The sequence below is a fragment of the Tursiops truncatus genome, chromosome 2 (genome assembly GCF_011762595.2).
Source record: "Tursiops truncatus isolate mTurTru1 chromosome 2, mTurTru1.mat.Y, whole genome shotgun sequence".
Taxonomy (NCBI): domain Eukaryota; kingdom Metazoa; phylum Chordata; class Mammalia; order Artiodactyla; family Delphinidae; genus Tursiops; species Tursiops truncatus.
This window is the reverse complement of record NC_047035.1, coordinates 34,843,207-34,863,734: the sequence shown is the minus strand read 5'-3', so window position 1 is coordinate 34,863,734 and position 20,528 is coordinate 34,843,207. Positions and strand designations below refer to the sequence as shown.

The window sequence follows — 20,528 nt, the reverse complement described above, 5'->3', positions numbered from 1 at the left end:
TGTCTTTCAGTGCTGTTTAAGGAGTTGTATTGGGTTGGCAAAAAAGTGCCTTCAGTTTTTAAGTAAAAATAAAAGACACATTTTTCATTTTCACCAAGAATTTTATCAAGCAACATATTCACCCTTTTGTTCGACTACCTTTGCCATTTTCAGGCAACTTTGTAATTCCATCTTCCCAAAACTTATCCTTTTGAGCAAAGAACTGTTCCAGGTGCCTTTTACAGTCTTCCAGGGAATTGAAATTTTTTCCATTAAGAGAATTTTTGAATAAATGGAAATCCAACGGTGCAATGCCTGGTGAATACGGCGGATGAATCAGAACTTCCCAGCCAAGCTCTAACAGTTTTATCCTGGTCATCAAAGAAGCATGCAATCTTGAGTTATACTGATGGAAGATTATGCATTTTCTGTTGACTAATTCCAGACGCTTTTCGTTGAGTGCTGCTTCCAGTTGGTCTAACTGGGAGCAGTACTTGTTGGAATTAATCATTTGGTTTTCCAGAAGGAGCTCATAATAGAGGACTCCCTTCCAGTCCCACCATATATAAAGCATCACCTTCTTTGGGTGAAGACCGGCTTCTGGTGTGGTTGGTGGTGGTTCATTTCGCTTGCCCCACGATCTCTTCCATTCCACATTGTCGTACAGTATCCACTTTTCATCGTCTGTCACAATTTGTTTTAAAAACAGACCGTTTTCATTACGTTTAAGTAGAGAATCGCATGCAGAAGTACGGTCAAGAAGGTTTTCTTCACTTAATTTATATGGAACCCAAACATCAAAGCGATTAACATAACTAAGCTGGTGCAAATGATTTTCAGCGCTTGATTTGGATATTTTGAGTATGTCAGCTATCTCCCATGTGGTATGATGTTAATTGTTCTCAATTCATGTCTCCATTCTCGATTTGATCACTATCAACTTCAACTGATCTACCCAACCGTGAAGCATCGTCCAGCGAGAAATCTCCAGCACGAACCTTCGCAAACCACTTTTGACATGTTGGATCAGTCACAGTACTGCACAAATCTTTTTTTGCGTTTCAGTTGCGTTTTTACCTTTCGTGAAATAATAAAGCATAATATGCCGAAAATGTTGCTTTTTCTCCTCCATCTTCAATATTAAAATGGCTACAGGGCTTCCCTGGTGGCGCAGTGGTTGGGAGTCCGCCTGCCGATGCAGGGGACGCGGGTTCGTGCCCCAGTCTGGGAGGATCCCACGAGCCGCGGAGCGGCTGGGCCCGTGAGCCATGGCCGCTGAGCCTGCGCGTCCGGAGCCTGTGCTCCGCAGCGGGAGAGGCCACAGCGGTGAGAGGCCCGCGTACCGCAAAAAAAAAAAAAAAAAAAAAAAAAATGACTACACAAAAATTCACAAATTTTGATAAGTCTTTTTTTATATGCACACTGATATGACAGCTGTCACATACAATCAAACAAAATTGTTTAGAATGAAGGTAAAGGCAACTAAGTGCTGCTAGAGCCATCATACAGAAAAAAACGATCGAACCTTTTGGCCAACCCAATAATTAGTAGTAGGACGGTGAAACATTTTAAAATGGGTGTAACATGATCACCTTCTCTTCCTGGTCCAGTTCTATTATGAACTTCTTAGGCCATTGTTCTAGATATTCTAGGTATACGTTTTCTTTTTTCTTCTTTTTTATTTATTTTCTTGTTTATTTACTATTTTTTTATTGAAGCATAGTTGATTTACAATATTATACAAGTTTTAGGTGTACAACATAGTGATTCAAAATTTTTATAGATTATATTCCATAGATAGTTATTATAAAATGTTGGCTATATTCCCTGTGCTATACAATACACACTTGTAGCTTGTCTATTTTGTACATAGTAGTTTGTACCTCTTAATCCTCTACCCCTATCTTGTCCCTCCTCCTTTCCCTCTCCACACTGGTAAACACTAGTTTGTTCTCTGTATCTGTGAGTCTGTTTCTGTTTTGTTATATTCACTAGTTTGTTGTATTTTTTAGATTCCACATATAAGCAATAACATTCAGTATTTGTCTCTCTCTGTCTGACTTATATTATTAAGCATAATACCCTCCAGGTCCAGCCATATTGTTGCAAATGGCAAACTTCCATTCTTCTTTATGGCTGAGTAGTATTCCATAGTCTATATACACTACATCTTCTTTATCCATTCACCTGTTGATGGACATTTAGGTTGCTTCCAAACTTGGCCATTGTAAAGAACGCTCTTATGAACATTGGAGTGCATGTATCTTTTCAAATTAATGTTTTCATTTTCTTTGGATATATACCCAGGAGTGGAATGCTGGGTCATATGGTAGCTCTATTTTTATTTTTTTTGAGGCATCTCTGTACTGTTTTCCACAGTGGCTGCACCAATTTACATTCCCACCAACAGTGTACAAGGGTTCCCTTTTCTCCACATCCATGCCAACATTTGTTACCTGTGGTCTTTTTGATGATAGCCATTGTGACAAGTGCAAAATGATATCTCATTGTGGTTTCAATTTGCATTTCTCTGATGATTAGCGATATTGAGCATCTTTTCTTCTGCCTCTTGGCCATCATATGTCTTCATTGGAAAAATGTCTATTAAGTTCTTATGCCCATCTTTTAATCAGGGTGTTTGGGTTTTTTTTAATATTGAGTTGTATGAGCTGTTTATATATTTTGGATATTGATCCCTTATTGGTCATATCATTTGCAAATATTTTTTCTCATTCCGTAGGTTCTTTTTTCATTTTGCCAATGGTTTCCTTTGCTGTGCAAAAACTTTTGAGTTTAATTAGGTCCCATTTATTTATTTTTGCTTTTGTTTCCTTTGCCTTAGGAGACAGCTCCAAAAAATTATTGCTACAATTTATGTCAAAGAGTGTTCTGGGTTTTCTTCTAGAAGTTTTATGGTTTCTGGTCTGACATTTAGGTCTTTAATCCATTTTTAGTTTATTTTTGTATATAGTATGAGAAAGTGTTCTACTTTAATTCTTTTACATATGGCTGTCCAGGTTTCCCAGCACCACTTATTGAAGAGACTGTCTTTTCTCCACTGTACATTCTTGCCTTCTTTGTCATAGATTAATTGACTACCACAGGGGCATGGGTTTATTTCTGGGCTTTCTATTATATTCCATTAATCTATATTTCTGTTTTTGTGCCAGTACCATACTGTTTTGATTACTGTAGCTTTGTAGTATAGGCTGAAGTCAGGGAGTCTGATTCCCCCAGCTCTGTTTTTCTTTCTCAAGATTGCTTTGGCTATTCAAGGTCTTTTGTGTTTCCATACAAATTTTAAAAATTTTTGTTCGAGTTCTGTGAAAAATGCCATTGGTATTTTTTAAGGATTACATTGAGTCTGTAGATTGCCTTGTGTTGTGTGGTTGTTTTAATTCTTCCAATCCATGAACACGGTGTATCTTTCCATCTGTTTGTGTGGTCTTCAATTTCTTTCATCAGTGTCTTATAGTTTTCTAAGTACAGATGTTTTACCTCCTTATGTGGGTTTATTCCTGGGTATTTTATTCCTTTTATTGTGATTATAAATGGGGTTGTTTCCTTAATTTCTTTTTCTGATCTTTTGTTGGTAGTGTATAGAAATGCAACAGATTTCTGTATATTAATTTTGTATCCTGCACCTTTACTGAATTCAGTGATGAGCTCTAGTAGTTTTCCGGTGGCGTCTTTAGGGTATTCTAATGTATAGTATTATGTCATCTGCAACAGTGACAGTTTTACTTCTTCCCTTCCAATTCGGATTCCTTTTATTATTTTTCTTGTCTGATTGCTGTGTCTACAACTTCCAATACTATGGTGAAGAAAAGTGGTGAGAGTGCGCATCTTTGTCTTGTCCCTGATCTTAGAAGAAATGCTTTCAGCTTTTCACCATTGAATATAATGTTAGCTGTGGGCTTATCATATATGGCCTTATTATGTTGGGGTATGTACCCTCTATACCCACTTTATTGAGAGTTTTTATCATACATAAATGTTGAATTTTGTCAAAAGCTTTTTCTGCATCTGTTGAGATGATCATATAGTTTTTATTCTTCAATTTGCTAATGTGGTGTATCACACTGATTGATTTGCAGATATCAAGCCAGCCTTGCATCCTGGGATAAATCTCACTTGATCATGGTGTGTGATCCTTTTAATGTATTGTTGGATTTGGTTTGCTAATATTTTGTCCAGGATTTTTGCATCTACATTCATCAGTGATATTGGTCTGTAATTTTTTTGTGTGTGTGATATCTTTGTCTGTATTGGTATCGGGGTGATGCTGACCTCATAGAATGAGTTTAGAGGCATCCTTCCTCTGCAATTTTTTGGAATAGTTTGAGGAGGATAGATGTTAATTTTTCTCTAAATGTTTGGTAGAATTCACCTGTGAAGCCATCCGGTCCTGGACTTTCGTTTGTTGGAAGTTATTTGGTTACTAATTCAGTTTCATTACTGGCAATTGGTCTGTTCATGTTTTCTAATTCTTCCTGGTTCAGTCTTGGGAGATTGTACATTTCTAGGAATTTGTCCATTTCTTGCAGGTTGTCCATTTTATTGGTACATGGTAGTTTTTATAATCTCTTATGATCCTTTGTATTTCTGTGGTATCGGTCATAACTCTGCCTTTTCATTTCTGATTTTATTGATTTGGGTCCTCTCTCTTTTTTCCTGATGAGTTGGCTAAAGTTTTACCCAATTTGCTTATCTTTTCAAAGAACCAGCTCTTAGTTTCATTGATCTTTCCTATTGTTTTTTCAGTCTCTATATCTTTTATTTCTGCTCTGATGTTTATGATTTCTTTCCTTCAACTAACTTAAGTTTTTGTTTGTTCTTTTTCTACTTCTTTCAGGTGTAAGATTAGGTTGTTTATCTTAGATTTTTCTTGTTTCCTGGGGTAAGCTTGTATTGCTATAAACTTCCCTCTTAGAATTGCTTTTACTGAGTTCCATAGATTTTGGATCATTGTGTTTTTGTTTTCATTTGTCTCCGGGTATTTTTATTTCTTTCATTTTTTCAGTAATCCATTGGTTGTTTAATAGCATATTGCTTAGCCTCCATGTGTTTGTGTCTTTTGCAGTTTTATTTTTTCTTGTATTTGATTTCTAGTCTCATAGCATTATGGTCAGAAAAGATGTTTGATATTATTTCAATTTTCTTAAATTTACCGAGGCTTGTTTTGTGGCCTAGCATGTCATCTGTCCTGGAGAATGTCCCATGTGCACTTGAAAAGAATTTGTATTCTCCTACTTTTGGATGAAATGTTCTATATATATCCATTAACTCCATTTGATCTAATATATCATTTAAGTCCAATGTTTTCTTATTGATTTTCTATCTGGATGATATTTCCATTAATGTGAGTGGTTTGTTAATGTCCCCTACTGTTACTGTGTTACTGTAAGTTTCTTCCTTTATGTTTGTTAATATTTGCTGTATGTATTTTGGTGCTCCTATGTTGGGTGCATATATATTTACAATTGCTATATCTTCCTGTATTGATCCCTTGATCATTATGTAACATCCTTCTTTTTCTCTTGTACAATCTTCGTTTCAACATCTGTTTTGTCTGGTATAAGTATTGCTACCCCAGCTTTTCTTTTGATTTCCATTTGCATGGAGTACCTTTTTTTCATCCCCTCATGTTCAGTCTGTGTGTGTCTTTAGATCTGAAACAAGTCTCTTGTAGGCAGCATATATATAAGTCTTGTTTTTGTATTCATTAAGCCATTCCATGTCTTTTTGATTGGAGCATTTGGTCCATTTACACTTAAAGTCATTATGGATAGGTATGTATTTATTGCCATTTTGTTATTTGCTTGGGGGTTGTTTTTGTAGTTCTTTTTTGTTCCATTCTTCTTTTGTTCTCTTCCCTTGTGGTGTGATGGCTATCTTTATTGTTATGTTTGGATTCCTTTCCTTTTTCTGTGTGTGTATCTATTATAGATTTTTGGTTTGTGGTTACCATGAGGTTTATATATATAGCAATTTACATATATATATGTATACGTGATTATTTTAAGTTACTGATCTCTTAAGTTCAAAAACATTTTAACAACCCTGCATTTTTACTCACCTTCCCTCAAAATTACTATTTTTAACATCATATTTTATGTCTGTTTGTTTTGTGAATCCCTTAACTGCTTATCATGGATATAAATGATTTTGCTACTTTCGTCTTTTAACCTCCTTACTTGCTTTGTATGTGGTTGACTTTTACTGTATATTTGCCTTTATGATGATCTTTTTCCTTTCATAATTTTCATGTTTCTAATTGTGGCCTTTTCTTTTTCACTTAGAGAATTCCCTTTAACATTCATTGTGAAGCTGCTTTGGTGGTGCTGAACTCTTTATGTTTTCCTTGTCTGTGAAACTTTTGATCTCTTCATCAAATTTGAATGAGAGTCCTGCCAGGTAGAGTATTCTTTGTTGTAGGTTTTCCCCTTTCATCACTTTAAATATATTGTGCCACTCCCTCTGGCCTGCAGAGTTTCTGCTGAAAAGTCAGCTGATAGCCTTAGGGGAGTTCCTGTGTATGTTATTCATTGCTTTTCCCTTGCTGCTTTTAATATTCTCTCTTTATCTTTAATTTTGCTATTTTAATTACTAGTGTGTCTTGGTGTGGTCCTCTTTGGGTTGATCCTGTTTGGGACTCTCCATGCTTCCTGGGCCTGGCTGTCTGTGTCCTTTCCCAGGTTAGGGAAATTTTCAGCTGTTAACGTCTTCAAATATGTTCTTTGCCACTTTCTCTCTCCTCTTCTCCTCTGGGACCCCTATAATGAAAATGTTAATACATTTGATGTTATCCCAGAGGTCTCTTAAATTGTCCTCATTTTTTAAATTCTTTTTTCTTCAGCTTTAGTGACTTCCACTAGTCTGTCTTCCAGCTCACTGAGCTGTTCCTCTGTATCACCTAGCCTACTGTTGATTCCTTCTAGTGTATTTTTCATTTCAGTTATCATGTTCTTCATCTCTGGTTCTTCTTTATATTTTCTAAGTCATTGTCAAAAATTTCTAACTTCTCACTCTGTTCATCCATTCTTCTCCCTAGTTCTTTGATTGTCTTTACGATCATTACCTTGAACGCTTTCTGGGGTGCATTGCCTATCTCCATGTCACTGAGTTCTCCTTCTGGGGTTTTATCTTGTTCCTTCATTTGGAACATGTTTCTCTATCACCTCATTTTGCCTAACTTGCTGTTTTTTATTTCTATGTATCTGGTAGGTTGGTTACGTTTTCTGATCTTGAAGAAGTAGCCTTTTGTGGAAGACTTCTTATGTATCCCAGCAGTGCACCCTCCTCTGGTCACCAGAGCTATGTGCTATAGGGGTGTCCCCTATGTGGGCTATGTAGGTCCTTCTGTTTCAGCAGGCTGACTACTCTGGGCAATCTGGTAGGTGTGACTGGCCCCCAGTTTTGTTGGTTACCAGGCGCTGCCTTGTACAGAGCTGCCAGCTACTGGTTGGTGGGGCTGGGTCACAAGACAGCTAGCTGCAGAATCCCAGGGTGTCCAGGGCTATTGCTGGCTCACTGGTGGGTGAAGTCGGAGTCCAGGACATCCTGGGGCTGGTACCCACCTACCAGTGGGTGGAGCCAAGTCTTGGAGCTAGTGCTGGCCCATTGGCAGGGTTTGGCTGCAGGGCCCAGTGGTCCCAGAGCTGGTGTCAGACCACTGGTCATTGGGGCATTCCTGACACAGCTGGCTGTGGAGTCCAGGGTGTCCCAAAGCTTGTGTTGGCTTGCTGTTGGGCAGTGTAGGGGCCCAGCCAGTCCCAGGGCAGGTAGTGGCCTGCTGGTGTGTGGTCTGGGTCCTGCCACAGTGGGCTGTGGAGCTGCAGTTGTCCCAGGCCTAGCATTCTCGTCCAAGGTTCCTGCTATTGCGTGAGACTGCTCCCAAGGCTAAAACAGGCACACTGGTAGGTGGGATCAGGACCCAGGGGATTCTGAGGCTGGTGCCTGCCCACTACTAGGTGGAACTGTGTCCCAGTATCTCTGACTGCAGAGTCTTGGGGGTCTCAGGTCTAGTGCCTATGCAGTGGTGTGTGGGGACAGGTCCTGTGCCCTCAGTTGGGCAGGGCCGTGTCCAGGGGTGGCTGTGGGGCTCAGGGGATCTTAAGGCAGCCTGTATGCTGGTGAGTGGAGCTGTGTCCTGGCTCAGTTAGTTGCTTGACCCAAGGCATCGCAGTACCAGTGCCTACAAGCTTGATGGGCAGAGGTGGGGCTGGGTATTGAGACTAATAAGCTAGAGGGAGGATTCCAAAATGGCATTTGCCAGCACCAGTGTCCACGTAGCAGAACAAGCTCTCAAAACTAGCTGTCGCCAATGTCTGTTTCCCCAGGGTGATCTCCAGTTGTCTCCTGCCTCTCCAGGAGACTCTCCAAGATCAGCAGGTAGGTCTGACCCAGGCTCCTTTCAAATTACTGCTTCTTCCCTGGGTCCCAGAGCATGTGAGATTTTGTGTGCCCTTTAAGAGTTTAGTCTCTATTTCCCACAATCCTCTGGGACTCCTGAAAGCAAGCCCCGCTGACCAACAGAGCCAAATGTTTTGGGGGCTCGTCTTCCTGGTACAGGACCCCCAGGCTAGGGAGCTTGATGTGGGGCTCAGACCCCTTACTTCTTAGGGAGCACCTCTGCAATTTTAATTATTCTCCCATTTGTATGTCCCCCACCTGGGGGTTTGGGTCTTGACTATACTATGACTTCACCCCTCCTACCCATCTTGTTGTGCTTCCTTCTTTATGTCTTTAGTTATAGTATCTTTTCTGGTAGATTCTGGTCTTTTTCATTGATAGTTGTTCTGTAAATAATTCTAAAATTTTTGTGCCTATGAGAGGAGGTGAGTCCTGGATCCTTCTACTGTGCCATCTTGGGAACGCCCCCCGCCCAGCTATACATTTTTAATGTAACTTTTTTTTTTTTTTTTTTTTGACCTAGCCTCATGGCATGCGGGATCTTAGTTCCCTGACCAGGAATCAAACCCGCACCCACTAGAGTGGAAGCGTGGAGTCTTAACCACTGGACTGTGAGGGAAGTCCCTAATGTGACTTTTTAATCTTAGAACAAATAAACATTCATTGAAGAAAATTTAGAAAATATAGATTTTTTTTAAAGCAAAGGAAATTAACACATAATCCTGTTACCCAACATTACTCTTCTTCTATTCTTTAATTCTATGCATGTATACAGTTTATGTGTATGTGAATGTGTAATAAAAAACAAAGAAATTATACTTATTTTTGCCTTCCATTTTCCTTCCCTCCATTTTTATACTCAGTATACCATAAACATCTGTCCATATCATTACATAGTACTCCGCTATGTCATTTTAATGCCTACATATTATTCTCTAGTAAAAAGTATAATTTGACTGATTTATACAATCACTTGTTGTCAGACATTAGATTGTTCCTAATCTTTCTCAATTGTGAGTAATTGATGAAGACCTTTATAACTAAATCTTGGCATACACCCACAATTATTTGAGAGTGTTTTTAAATTTTTTATTTTGTTAGCTTTACGACCATTTGTTGAGTGTCTGCCGTATGCAAAGCTATATTGATACCAGGGGTAAAATGATAAATAAAACAACTGCTATCCTCAACTGCTTGCTGGTAGGCATGTGAAACAAGTTGTTCATGGCTTTATCCTTAGCATTTAGAATGTTGCCAGCACATAGTAGCTACTCAATAAATGCCAGGAAGTAACAGGAAAGGAAAGAGGGGGGCACTGAATATGGTCTGAATATGAAACTAGTCAAACCTAGTGATTTCAAACTGGTACAAATTAGTTTGTGTTTACAGGGGTAAACTATAATACTTCTAAGCTACATCCTATTTCTACTTTGAATATGGAACAGTAGATATCCTAGTTTTCTTTTCCCCATGTCTGGTTCAATAACCTGTTAGCTTCCTTTTGTTCTCCTAGGCAGCATGAATTACTGTTTCCCTACTGTGGAGGAAGTCTAAGACAAATGAGGATGTTTGCATACGTACATAAGTACAGAGTATTATATGTGCCATGACAATTGTGGCCAGACTTGGTTAAGATATTTGTCATTTAGCACATATGTGCTTCTCTGTTTTTACATTTTTTCTCTTTTCCCTCAGTGTCCTGATGTGGCCTAAACAGGGTGGGAAAAGGATTTGTTCATATTGAGCCAGTGTTGTTTTCTTTCCCAACATGTAAGCTCCATGAAATCCAGGACAAGGTATGTCTTGGTAACCCTATGTCTATAGCACTTAGTAGGAGTACCTCTTCTAGATTAGACAACTCTGCTATCTTTTCCTATACCATCCTCCTTTTCCATGGAACCTAGAAACTTCCAACTGTGCAACTGTCCAGAAAAATCTTACAGGGTCCCTTCAAAGTGAGTACAAAAACCTTAGCCATAGGAGCAGACCAGAAAATATGGCACTGACAACAAAATTATATTGGTAACTGAGGTACCTCAGAAAAAATTGCATGATATAAAGCTTTGCACCTAGGATGATTCATTTTATATTTCTGAAGAATGTGGGGCAGGACGGGGGAACAGAATTCCAAATGAATTTAGGAAGCTTCTAACTTTAAAAGTTGGGGAGCTGCTCCCACTGGCTTACATGATCTTACACATTAACGTCTTTTTTTTTTTTTTCCCCAAAAATAATTCTTATTGTCACTCTCATTCACTTCACACACAGTTAATTCTTCCAAGCCATCTTTCACAAAAGGTAAAATGTTTTTCCAGAGTAACATATATGCATTCTGGCACCCGAAAATTTAAGTACAAAATGACTCATTATATTGTGAGGAGCAGGATGGTGATGATTTTAAAGAATCTGTCCAGTTCATGAATATAAACCAATTAACATATCAAGTTCAATGCTTAAAACTACATCTCTGAGAGGTGTTGTCATGTGCAGTAGCAAAGGGAACAGAGTGAGGGACTCAGTTCTCAGTGGGTACATCTCTTCATGCTCCAAAAGTACTAGATGGTCACAGCAGGTATTAAAAGAAAAAAAAAAAACTACTATAATAAAACATGTCATGCATTTCTATCAGGCCAAAAGAAGTAGAGTAACAGAGTGAAAACAGGGTAGATTTGGGGAATTTAATCATTCAATAGATATTAACATCCAAACATTACACATTAACTTCTTAAATATACCAAGCAGTAATTATGATTCAAATACACAAAATCCACTCGAGGAAATCTTTTTAAATAAAGTTCAGCATTGATTAAATTTATATCATTCCTAAAACTGAGTTTTAACTATTGAGCTGTTTATATTTCTACATAAGTTTTGAAACAGCTTGGTGTAAGGTAGCTAACAAACTGCTGACTTGGACTTTCTAGCCTTTCAAGGCCTGAAAGGCTGGGAAATTCCCTTAATTAAGAAAAGAATTCCCCCTTCTGGAAAATTGCCATCACAGAAGCCTGCCCCACTCAAATCATGCTGGGCTTGCTTGGTTCTGTCATGAATTGATGTTTTGGATTTAAATTGCCTGCTCCTGCTGCTGCCAATTTGTGAAGCTGCCTCTTCGCAGCGAAGCGTAAAACAGAAGGGGAACAGGCACGGAGATAGCAAATTGGATTCTTATAAAACTGACACATTTAGCAGGAATTATCAAGATAGACTTAACAGAGCCCAGTGCCTTACATCCTCCAATTTGTGAACCAAACATATCCTAGCTTCCTAGTGCTTAATTTATAAAACTAGAAATTTCATATTATCAGAATTTAGATCTGAATTTAAATGGTTCTTATCCTCTTTATAAACTGCCAGCTTCCCTTATGGAATAAAGTTTTAATTTTTAAGTCAACATAATGGATTTATTTTCTGATCATTTATCAACAGAGGTCTCTCATTTTCTATTGGTTAACCAAAAATATTTTTTTTACCATAAAAAACATGTGTTTATTGACAAGAGATTCTTCCCATTCTTAATGACAGACTTTTTAGTGCCTACTACATTTGCCTTTTTTAATCCTTAAGAGCTGCTATTACAGTTGATGTTACTGTTTCTTCCAAGAATTACCTCTAGGTATTACTGTAATTTTCGAAATGTTTTTCTCATATGACCTGACTCCCATAGAGAGTAATATGTCCAGAAAGCCTTTCCTAATTATCCCAAACCAATTCTGATCATTCTATTCCACTCAACATTTATAACATTTCTTTTTATATGTATTTTCACTTTAATTAATGTATTTTAAGTTCAATCAGTGTTAATTTATTTGCTCATTTTATTCAGTTTTCTAAATTTTGTCACATGTTTTCTGCACTGGTTTGTACATCTAAAGGCAGTGACCATACTTTGTTCTGTTTTATATGACTCCATAGTACCTGAAAACCCAGTGAGACTGAAGGAGGACTAAATGATGACTATATGTAGTATATAGTTTGATCCTATACGTGAAGTAGACACCCAGAAAATATTTATAGTTCAGGAATTTATCCTTGACCTCTGAAGAAATTAGTATATGATTAGTTTATCCTTAACTATTTTTTTTTGTTATCTTGGTATGATCAACTGCCATTATTGTTTTAATCTCCAAATCCTAGAATTTTTTTCTCAGTCTCCTGCTGTCATCTTCACTCATCCTAAAATGATACAGCTCACAGTTGGTGTAACAGATGAAACAGGAAACTAATTAGCAGCTGTTGTCCATCTGTGTGTTTATATTAAATATGTTAAAATAAAACTGCATTTGCATTCTGAATACACTAAGTCCATAAAATCTAATCTTGGGTAAAGGATCTGTCTTTGTTTTGACTTCTATAGTAGACTATGTGATAAAGCAAAAAAAAGTTTATCCCAGAATCAGGATTACAGTAACTTAAGGCAGATACAATTTTTTCCACTTTTATTGAGATATAATTGACATCCAGCACTATATAAGTTTAAGGTGTACAGTATAATCATTTGACTTATAGTAGTTCTATATTTAGTTTTCTAAGGACCCTCCATACTGTTCTCCATAGGATTGTACCAATTTACATTCCCATCAACAGTGTAGGAGGGTTCCCTTTTCTCCACACCCTCTCCAGCATTTATTGTTTATAGATTTTTTGATGATGGCCATTCTGACCAGTGTGAGGTGATACCTCATTGTAGTTTTGATTTGCATTTCTCTAATATTTAGTGATGTTGAGCACCTTTTCATGTGCCTCTTGGCCATCTGTATGTCTTCTTTGGAGAAATGTCTATTTAGGTCTTCTGCACTGGGCATATATCCAGAGAAAAATCATAATTTGAAAAGATACATGCACCACAATGTTCATTGCAGCACTATTTACAATAGCCAAGACATGGAAGCAACCTAAATGTCCTTCAACAGAGGAGTGGATAAAGAAGATGTGGTACATATATACAATGGAATATTACTCAGCCATAAAAAGAACAAAATAATGCCATTTGCAGCAACATGGATGGACCTAGAGATTGTCATACTGAGTGAAATAAGTCAGACAGAGAAAGAAAAATATCATATATGATATCGCTTATATATGGAATCTAAAAAAATGGTACACATGAACTTATTTACAAAACAGAAATAGAGTCACAGATACAGAAAACAAACTTATGGTTACAAGGTGGGAAACATGGGGGAGGAATAAATTGGGAGATTGGGATTGACATATACACACTACTATATATAAAGTAGATAACTAATACGGACCTACTATATAGCACAGGGAACTCTACTTAATACTCTCTAATGACCTATATGGGAAAAGAATCTAAAAAAGAGTGTATATATGTATATGTATAACTGATTCACTTTACTGTACACCTGAAACTAACACAACATTGTAAATCAACTATACTCCAATAAAAATCTTTTAAAAATCATCTGACCACATCATGAAATGATTACCACAATAAATGTAGTGAACATCCATCATCTCGTATAGATATAAAAGAAAAGAAAAAAACATTTTTTCCTTGTGATGAGAACTCTTAGGATTTACTCTCTTAACAACTTCCATGTATAATACACAGCAGTGTTAGTTATATTAATCATGTTGTACATTACATCCCTAGTATTTATTTATCTTGTAACTGGAAGTTGGTACCTTTCTACCACCTTCATCCAATTCCCCCTCCCCTCACCACCTGCCTCTGGTAATCAAAAGTCCAATCTCTTTTTCTATGGGTTTGTTTGTTTGTTTGTTTGTTAAGTGTAATTGACACTATGACACTATGTTAGTTCCTGGTATACAACATAGTGACTCAATATTTCTATACATTACAAGATGACCACCATAATAAGATTAGTTACCATCTGTTACCATACAAAGATATATTATTATTGACTGTATTCCCACACTGTACATTTTATCTCTTTGACTCATTTATTTTATGTTTGTACCTCTTAATTGCCCTCACCTATTACAGTCATCTCCCCCATCCCCTCCCCTCTAGCAACCACCTGTTTGTTCTCTGTATCTACGGCTCTGTTTCTGTTTTGGGTTTTTTTTGTTTGTTTTTTTATATTTTAAAATATTTAGATAATGCTATTACATATATTAATAAATATCAACCAAGCAGAGAAATAGGTATAAAAAAATATAACCAGTTATTGACTTTTTTTTTTAGGGCTTGCTTTAGTAAATCAAGTATTGATCTCTCCCATTTGGAACTTTGCTCTGTTCCACTCTCCACTCCTCAGTGAAATGGATTCATTGGTCTTGGCTTCTTCTTAGCAAATTGTAATCCACATAACAAAATATAAGCTGTTCATCTCAGCCAATCTGGTCTTTTCTTTATGAGAAGAGGCTCACAGAAGTCTTCCATGGAGACCCAAAGAAACCATCTCCTAAAAGTACGATTTGAAATCATCCACCTGAAACACGTCTTCTCTCCACATTATTTTAATAAGCATTATAAACCTCTCCCCACCTTTTCTCCGAGATTTTCTTCTGGCCCAGAATTAGGTGCTTTTCATGGACTCTAAGAAACTTTTCTGTCACACCCTAGGTGTTGTTTTGTTTCTTTTTCTTCTTTTTTTTCTTTTTCTGGCTTTTTGCTTTTGCTTTGGTTTTGGTCAATAAAAGTCATTAAAATGCAGGAATGTGTTTGGAGGCATGGCAAAGCCAGCAGTTAGCTACTCTCTCATTATTGTTCATTAGCAAAAGCAGCGCAGCCTTACCACACCCAGAGGGAAATTTAAGAGTCATCGCAGCCATAAGAAATGCAGTGGCTCACTCAAATGTAGTGTTAATCAGTAACTACAAACATTTACATGTGTTTAACAAGTTTGATCTGGAAATAAAAAAATTATCTAAGTCATGAGATATTGAAAATCTTGCAAGAGACAAGATTATTTTTACTGAGAAGTAAGAAAAAACTGAAAAGCCCTATTTATCAAAACCTTAAGATATTCCCCATCAGAGGCAAGATATTTGGTTCTCTCCAGTCAAAACAGAAGCCTCAATATCCATGAGAAACAACCATCAGTGGAGGGAAGGCATACCTCCCCAGGGTTCTTTAGGTGGGAAACAAAAGCCCCAAATCTCTTAAATTCTACGATTAGCATTAGTACTGTCTAGATGTGAAAATGTGTCAGGTTTACCATTGAGGGTATGGAAGGACCACAGCCAACACTTCTTCAATCACAAATGTTACAGTTTTTGAGGGAACTTCGTGCCAGTGTCTCTACATGTTCCCGTGAAGAAACAGTTTAGTGCATTTACCAAGGAAGCCTAAGTTAGGAAAATGTTTGACTCATTTTTTGAAATGCTAAATTAAACTTAAATAGTTAAGTTTACTAAAGTTATAGGGACTATGTTTTAAGTCACAATTTTACTACCCTACTGAAAAATGATGCTAATTATTCTTTAATCCTATTTCCATTTTTTATCAGTTGCATGCAGTGCAACCTCATTGGGTTACAATATGTAGGATCTATACTACTTAGCCAGCTACAGACATATCAAAAAATCACAAACCTTCTCAGTTTTCCCAAATAAAAGGAATTAACTTTAAAAATGTAACTTTTAGGGCTTCCCTGGTGGCGCAGTGGTTGAGAGTCCGCCTGCCGATGCAGGGGACACGGGTTCGTGCCCCGGTTCGGGAAGGTCCCACATGCTGCAGAGCGGCTGGGCCTGTAAGCCGTGGCTGCTGAACCTGCACGTCCGGAGCCTGTGCTCCGCAACGGGAGAGGCCACAGCAGTGAGAGCCCTGTGTACCGCGAAAAAAAAAAAAAAATGTAACTTTTAATAAGAGTTGAGGTGGGTAAAGGAGAAGAATGGAAACCTCTTTCTCTTCATTTTGGCAAATTTTTATAAATGTGAGAATTATTTCCTCCTGATGAGTCAGTTGAGTGGCTTAAGTAATGTGCTTTCTAGGCCATCAGGTAACATATGGCAAATAGTTTTTGTTTTGGGGACTTTGCTCTATTCTACTCTCCACTCCTCAGTGAAGTGGATTCATTGGTCTTGGCTTATTCTTAGCAAATAGAAATCCGCATGACAAAGTGGATCCTACTAGCATCCTACCTAGTAAATTCTCAGAGACAACAATGAGAACTTCTTCTTTAAAACAAGTGTAAAATAGGTCCTGACCTTTTAAATGATTAAAGTTATATTCCAATGAATGTAAACTTAACAGAGACAATGAAATCTCCAAGAGTTAGTTTATTACTACACTCTGTTATTAACGTGGTCAAAAGGCTATTTTCCATAAGTTCCCACCTCTCCTTCCATCTCCACACCTACAAAAACATCCATAGAAAGAATAATAGGTTGGTTAGTAGTAAAATCTACACGCTAAATGTTAGGTGAAAGTCTTTAAGAAACAAAGGCACGACAGGAGAGTTTGCAGCAAAACAAAACATGGCCATTGGTATCATCCTTCAAGACTACATGACAATAAATACATGAATAATAAATCAACTTTCTAAATCATTTGAATTCAGGATGTATGCATCAGAAAGGCCAATATAGTTATTGTTCCCTGTAAAAGTGCTCACTGCTTTTTATGCATTTAATTAAATTTTAGAAATTAAAAAGTTTTTAAACTTAAGGTTTCTAGAAATTTAAATTTTATTCCTGATATAAAGTGAGTTCGCTTCTTTCAGTGATAGCCATACAACCCAGAAAAATTAACCTGGAATTTGCAGCAATATGTTTTCTTAATTTCATGACTAATCAAGTATTTATGAAATCAAATCAAGTTTTTATCAAACAGGACACTATACTTGTATATGTGCATGAAATATACAGTACACGTTATTAAATCCTTATTTCATTTATGAAATGTCTTCACTTTTTTCCTATTACTGAGTTAAATGCTTTCCTGCCAAGCCTGTTTGTATCAAAATCTACAAAGGTAATTCGTTTCATGCACTCCTCAGCTTCACCTATAGAAAGAATTGGGGCTCGTCATGATGCCAAACGAGATTTTCAATAAAATATCAAACATGAGACAATGCACTATGAACAAGAGACGTAAAGTTTCTTCTCATGAAGAAACATGAAGACAGAAATGCAGACATTGACCTTGGGGGCTGTGACTTGTCTCTCCTCTAGCTAGCAGCACCATCATTCCTAGAGTTCAATGTGATTAGTAGAAGTTTCACACAGACCTGATTTCTCGCTGCACAGCTTGTCAGCGAGGTAGTGTGCCTCCTGGGCCATAAGTGAGAATATTTCATCTTCGTACTCTTCCATTATAGTTTCACACGCGAATTTCAAATGTCTGTAAGCATCAGAATAAAAATAGAATTTTAAAAATTCTTTGTATATTTTGTCTCCTTTCCTTGGAGCAAATCTCTTGAAAGTCTTCTCCTTAGTCACGGGGTCTTCTTCAAGCTTATAGTCATTCATTCGCTCACACACTTTATCCAAGAGGTCTGTGAGGAATGCCTCTGACTGGGCTAAGGGAATCGAATCACCCCGCTCGCAGGTACAGCTGCGCTGTCTTTGGAACAGCTGTGCCCGTCTCCGCGTGCCCCTCTCCCTCCGGAATCCAGCGAGGATTCAGAGGACCCTTTGGCCACCACCTCCGCCCCACGCCTCTGTTTCTGTTTTGATATGTATGTTCATTTGTCTTGTTTTTTAGATTCCACATGTAAGTGAATCATAGAGTATTTGTCTTTCTCTGTCTGACTTATTTCACTTAGCATAATACCCTCTAGGTCTATCCATGTTGTCACAAATGGCAAGATTCCATTCATTTTTATGGCTGAGTAGTATTCCATAATCAGTATAGATACACACACCATCTCTTCTTTATCCATTCATCTATCAATGGACACTTAATTGCTTACGTATCTTCACTATTGTGAATAATGCTACAGTGAACGTAGCGGCGCGTGTATCTTTTCAAATTAGTGATTTTGTTTTCTTTGGAAAACTACCCAGAAGTGGAATTGCTGGATCATATGGTAGTTCTACTTTTAACTTTTTAAGAACCTCCATAGTGGCCACACCAATTTACATCCCACCAGTACTGCACAAGGGTGCCCTTTTCTCCATATCCTTGCCAACACTTGTTATTTGTTGTCTTTTTTATAATAGCCATTCTGACAGGTATGAGTTGATATCTCGTTATGGTTTTGATTTGCAATTCTGTGATGATTAATTATGCTGAGCATCTTGTCATGTGCCTGCTGGCCATCTAAATATCTTATTTGGGAAAATATCTATTCAGGTCTTCTGCCCATCTTTTTTTTAAATTAATTTTTATTGGAGTATAGTTGCTTTATAATATTGTGTTCATTTCTACTGTACAGCAAAATGAATCAGTTATACATATACATATATCCCCTCTCTTTTTGGATTTCCTTCCCTTTTAGGTCACCACAATGCATTGAGTTCCCTGTGCTATACAGTGTATTGTCGTTAAGTTACCTATTTTATACATGATATCAATACTGTATATATGTGAACCCCAGTCTCCCAATTCTGCCCATTTTAAAATCAGGTTGTTTGTTTTTTTGATATTGAGTTGTATGAGCTATTTATGTATGCTGTATATTAACCCCTTATTGGTCATATCATTTGCAAATATTTTCTCCCATTCAATAGTCTGCCTTTTCATTCTGTTGATAGTTTCCTTCTCTGTGCAAAAGGTTTTTAATTAACAAATATAGTCCCATTTGTTAATTTTTGCTTTTGTTTCCTTTACCTGGGGAAACATATCCAAAAAAAATATTGCTACAACCAATGTAAAACAGCATACCGCCCATGTTTTCTTCTAGGAGTTTTATGGTTTCTGGTCTTACACTTAGGTCTTTAATCCATCTTTAGTTTATTTTTGTATATGGTGTAAGAAATTAGGCAAGTTTGAGTCTTCTGCAAGTAACTGTCGAGTTTTCCCAACAACGTTCTTTGAAGAGACTGTCTTTTCTCCATTGTGTATTCTTGCCTCTGTCGTATATTAATTGACCATAAGTCTGGGTTTATTTCTGGGCCATCTATCCTATTTCATTGATCTATGGGTCTGTTTTTGTGCCAGTGCCATACTGTTTTGATTGTTGAAGCTTTGTAGTGTAATTTGAAATCAGGGAGCTTGATACCCCCAACTTTGTTTTTCTTCTCAAGATTGTTTTGGCTATTCAAAGTCTTTTGTGTTTCCATACAAATTTTTAAATTATTCTAGTTCTGTGAAAAAATGCCGTTGGTATTTTGATAGGGATTACATGAAATCTGTAGATTGCCTTGGGTAGTATGGTAATTTTAACAATATTAATTCTTCCAATTCATGGACACAGTCAGTGTATCTTTCTACTTGTGTCATCTTTAATTTCTTCCATAGATGTTTTTATAGTTTTCCAAGTACAGGTCTTTTACCTCCTTAGGTAGTTTTATTCCTAGATATTTTTTTTCTTTTTGACACAATTGTAAATGAGATTATTTTCCTGATTTCTCTTTCTGATAGTTTGTTTTAGTGTATAGAAACACAACAGATTTATGTATATTAATTTTGTATCCTGCAACTTTACTGAATTCATTTATTAGTTCTAACAGTTTTTTTGCTGGTGTCTTTAGGATTTTCTGTATATAGTATCATGTCATCTGCAAACAATGACAGTTTTACTTTTTCCTTTCCAATTTGGATCCCTTTTATTTCTTTCTCTTGTCTGATTGCTGTGGCTAGGACTTTCAATGCTATGTTGAATAAAAGTGGGTATCCTTGTCCTGTTCCTGATCTTAGAGGAAATGCTTTCAGCTTTTCACCATTGAGTCTGATGTTGGCTGTAGGTTTGTCATATATGATCTTTATTATGTTGAGGTATGTAGCCTCTGTAACCACTTTATTGAGAGTTTTTATTATACATGGATGTTGAATTTTGTCAAAAGCCTTTTCTACATCTATTGAGATGATCATATGATTTTTATTCTTCAGTTTGTTAATGTGGTGTATCACATTAATTGATTTGTGGATATTGGACCATCATTGCCTCCCTAGAATAAATCCTACTTGATCATGATATATGACCCTTTTAACATATTGTTGAATTCTGTTTGCTAATATTTCATTGAGGATTTCTGCATCTATGTTCATCAGTGATTTTGGCCTATAGTTTTCTTTTTTGTGTGATATCTTTGTTTTG

At 37.0% G+C, this 20,528-nt stretch overlaps 2 protein-coding genes across 20 annotated transcripts in view; one reads left to right on the top strand and one right to left on the bottom strand.

The window, feature by feature from the left end:
* GPHN (gephyrin) overlaps positions 1–20,528 on the top strand; it is a 617,381-nt gene that overhangs the window by 557,357 nt on the left and 39,496 nt on the right. The window contains exons 21-22 of one of the 19 annotated variants that reach the window (XR_012329943.1): positions 8,322–8,373; positions 10,090–10,190. The exons of 15 other annotated variants lie outside the window; for them this stretch is intronic. Coding sequence is in view for 2 of the 4 variants with exons in the window: in XM_073800352.1 (XP_073656453.1) it covers positions 947–1,070 (124 nt within the window). In the remaining 2 variants the exon portion in view is untranslated. Of the gene's footprint in view, positions 1–946; positions 1,111–6,281; positions 6,397–8,321; positions 8,374–10,089; positions 10,191–20,528 lie in introns of those variants that run through there. 3 more of the 19 variants (XR_012329944.1, XM_073800353.1, XM_073800352.1) reach the window with 3 other exon arrangements.
* LOC101335312 (protein canopy homolog 1) lies at positions 17,518–17,850 on the bottom strand. The gene has a single exon (XM_033852543.2). It carries the CDS (start codon positions 17,794–17,796, stop codon positions 17,518–17,520), a length of 279 nt encoding a protein of 92 aa, XP_033708434.2. The 5' UTR covers positions 17,797–17,850.

Excerpts from the sequence above, each read along its gene's own strand:
- LOC101335312 (XM_033852543.2), bottom strand. The coding sequence starts at position 17,796 with ATGAATGACTATAAGCTTGAAGAAGACCCCGTGACTAAGGAGAAGACT.